The 2,222-nt window shown below is 36.1% G+C and overlaps 1 protein-coding gene across 1 annotated transcript; it reads right to left on the reverse strand.

Annotated features, from left to right (window-relative positions):
- Window positions 1–574: 574 nt before the first annotated feature.
- Window positions 575–2,014, reverse strand: CLDN24 (claudin 24). Its single transcript, XM_040335915.1, has one exon. The coding sequence runs from the start codon at window positions 1,922–1,924 to the stop codon at window positions 1,262–1,264; it is 663 nt and encodes a 220-aa protein (XP_040191849.1). The 5' UTR covers window positions 1,925–2,014; the 3' UTR covers window positions 575–1,261.
- Between the last annotated feature and the right edge of the window lie 208 nt (window positions 2,015–2,222).

Genomic DNA, 2,222 nt, shown 5'->3' on the forward strand with positions numbered 1-2,222 from the left:
ACCGAGAAAAATAGAACATTCTTAATCTATTAGGTTACTTGGGAAATCCTATATTCTGTCTAGTGTAAAATATCATTTCACGCCGAGTACAATTTCCTTTGGCAGGTTGTCATTTAACTAAAATATCACAAAATATATTTTTTTCCCAATTAACTTTTATATTCTCTCAAGCATGTTAATTAGAACCAAAGTATAGAACGCAAATTCTGGTATGTCAAAAGGGAGTCAGGCGTTGAGGCATGGACAGAAATGTTGTGCCACTGACAGTAACTCATCTAAATTACTAGAATTATTCCACCTGTAATTGGCTTTAAAAGAGTTCCTTAACTCTATGGGTGATTTCATTATTCTAGTCAGACAATTATATCCTCAGTAGTGACATATAGACTATTATTTCTTAACACTTTGTTACCTTGCAAAGGGTACTTGCATAGCTGTAAATGCTAATTGTTTACTAATGGCATACAGGAAACATGTTTGTCAGATACTTAATACTTGAAGGTATGCTTTGTATTTAAAGAGCTCATCATCAACTGCTCTATATATATATATATATATATATATATATATATATATATATATATATAACTACCTTTCTATATCTGTACTTTTTTTACTTTTACTTTTTCCCATACTTGTGTTAATTCTGCTTGCTGTGATCTGTATAAAAAAAGTTAAATTTCAACATGTGATTACACTTAAGAGTTTTCTGTTTCTGACCAAAAACATATCCCCTTGTATAGACACATGCTTTTTTAGAAGAATATACACAAGCTGAGTCTCATGACTTTAATTGAATGATTTTGTAGCAAACAATTAAGTTTTAGTGTCAAAGATGGTCATTTGTACAATAAATGATGATGTGTTTAGGTAAGGTGTTCAATTTAAAATGCCATTTTAAGGTTGTTGCACAGCCATTTGATTCATTTTCAGGGACTCGGGTGATCATCAGTGCAAGAAGGATGTAGGTTTTTGTCTTGGAAACCAAGACTTGGTACATTTAACAGCTTCTGAGATGTCTCAGATTTCCATGTGATTATTTAACATTAGCTTCTGTTGGGAGACCACATCTTCTTGTGTTCTGGAAGAAAAGTTGAGACCCATGACACCTTTTATCAGCATTGTTCTTTAGAAAAAAAAATGTGAAACAGGGTAATGGTAACAATGTTTGATTTCAGTAAAGTTAGTTTAACAAACACAAAAAGTAATTAGATGCCAAATTAAGTAGGGTTTCTGGATCCAGTTTTAACAATAACACTTGCTATACAGTCAGGTCTGGATATTTGGAGTCTACAGATATATACTGTTTATGATGCTTTGTAGGTGTGTAACATGCAGTTTTTGGATCAGAAGTTATAAAACAGTAGGAAGAAGCAAGTAGAGTGCCACCAACTAGGAGGAAAAACCCTCCAAACCAGCCCATGAATAATGCTTCACCAAACTCCCATCTTGGGACAATGTCTGGAATAGTTTCATCCCAAAATTCTTGGACAGTGTCATAAGCCACCCAGGAGACTGGAGCCAAGGAACTCAGACCTGCTGTCCCAAGCAGTATGCCTCCAAGAAGTAAAAGTCGATTTTTGGACTCCTGTCTTCGCTTTCCAATGTTTACACAGTCCAAGCCAAGGCCACAGATGGAGAGACCGAGAATTCCAGAGCCAATAGATAAGCACATTAAAATCCTGGAAATTCTGAGTTCAGCTGACAGAGCCAGAAAGGAATCAAAGTCTTTGCATTGCATTCCTCCTTCTTCTTGAACAACACAGGTCTGCCATAAACCCATAGTCCAGTTTTCCAATTCATTCAAATCTAAATTCAAGTTTTTCCAAAGTGGCACAAATGTGGTAACGCAGGACAGAACCCATCCTGCAAGAGACAGCAAAGTTCCTCCAAATTGTATGTAAGTTCTTTTGGACTGCTCCATACTTTTCAGTTATTCCTGGACAGTACAGTGATATGCACTGGCCAGCTGCTATCTGGTGTCCTGAAGCTGATAGTGAAGTGATAGTTGTGCCTTTCAGCTAGTCAGTATATAAGCTCTACCTGTTAACCCCTTCGGTGACTTTCAAGCAAGATTTTCCTCAAAAGAAAGATAGGGTTTCACATACATGGAGGAAAGATTCCAAGCAGCCATGAGTTAAGTTTATGATAAGCATTTGATCTGTTACCTTTGAATTTGCTGGGTAAAATTATATCCCAATGCCTGATGATTACAAGCCAGT

The sequence above is a fragment of the Rana temporaria genome, chromosome 1 (genome assembly GCF_905171775.1).
Source record: "Rana temporaria chromosome 1, aRanTem1.1, whole genome shotgun sequence".
Lineage (NCBI taxonomy): Eukaryota > Metazoa > Chordata > Amphibia > Anura > Ranidae > Rana > Rana temporaria.

Excerpts from the sequence above, each read along its gene's own strand:
- CLDN24 (XM_040335915.1), bottom strand. The coding sequence starts at position 1,924 with ATGGAGCAGTCCAAAAGAACTTACATACAATTTGGAGGAACTTTGCTG.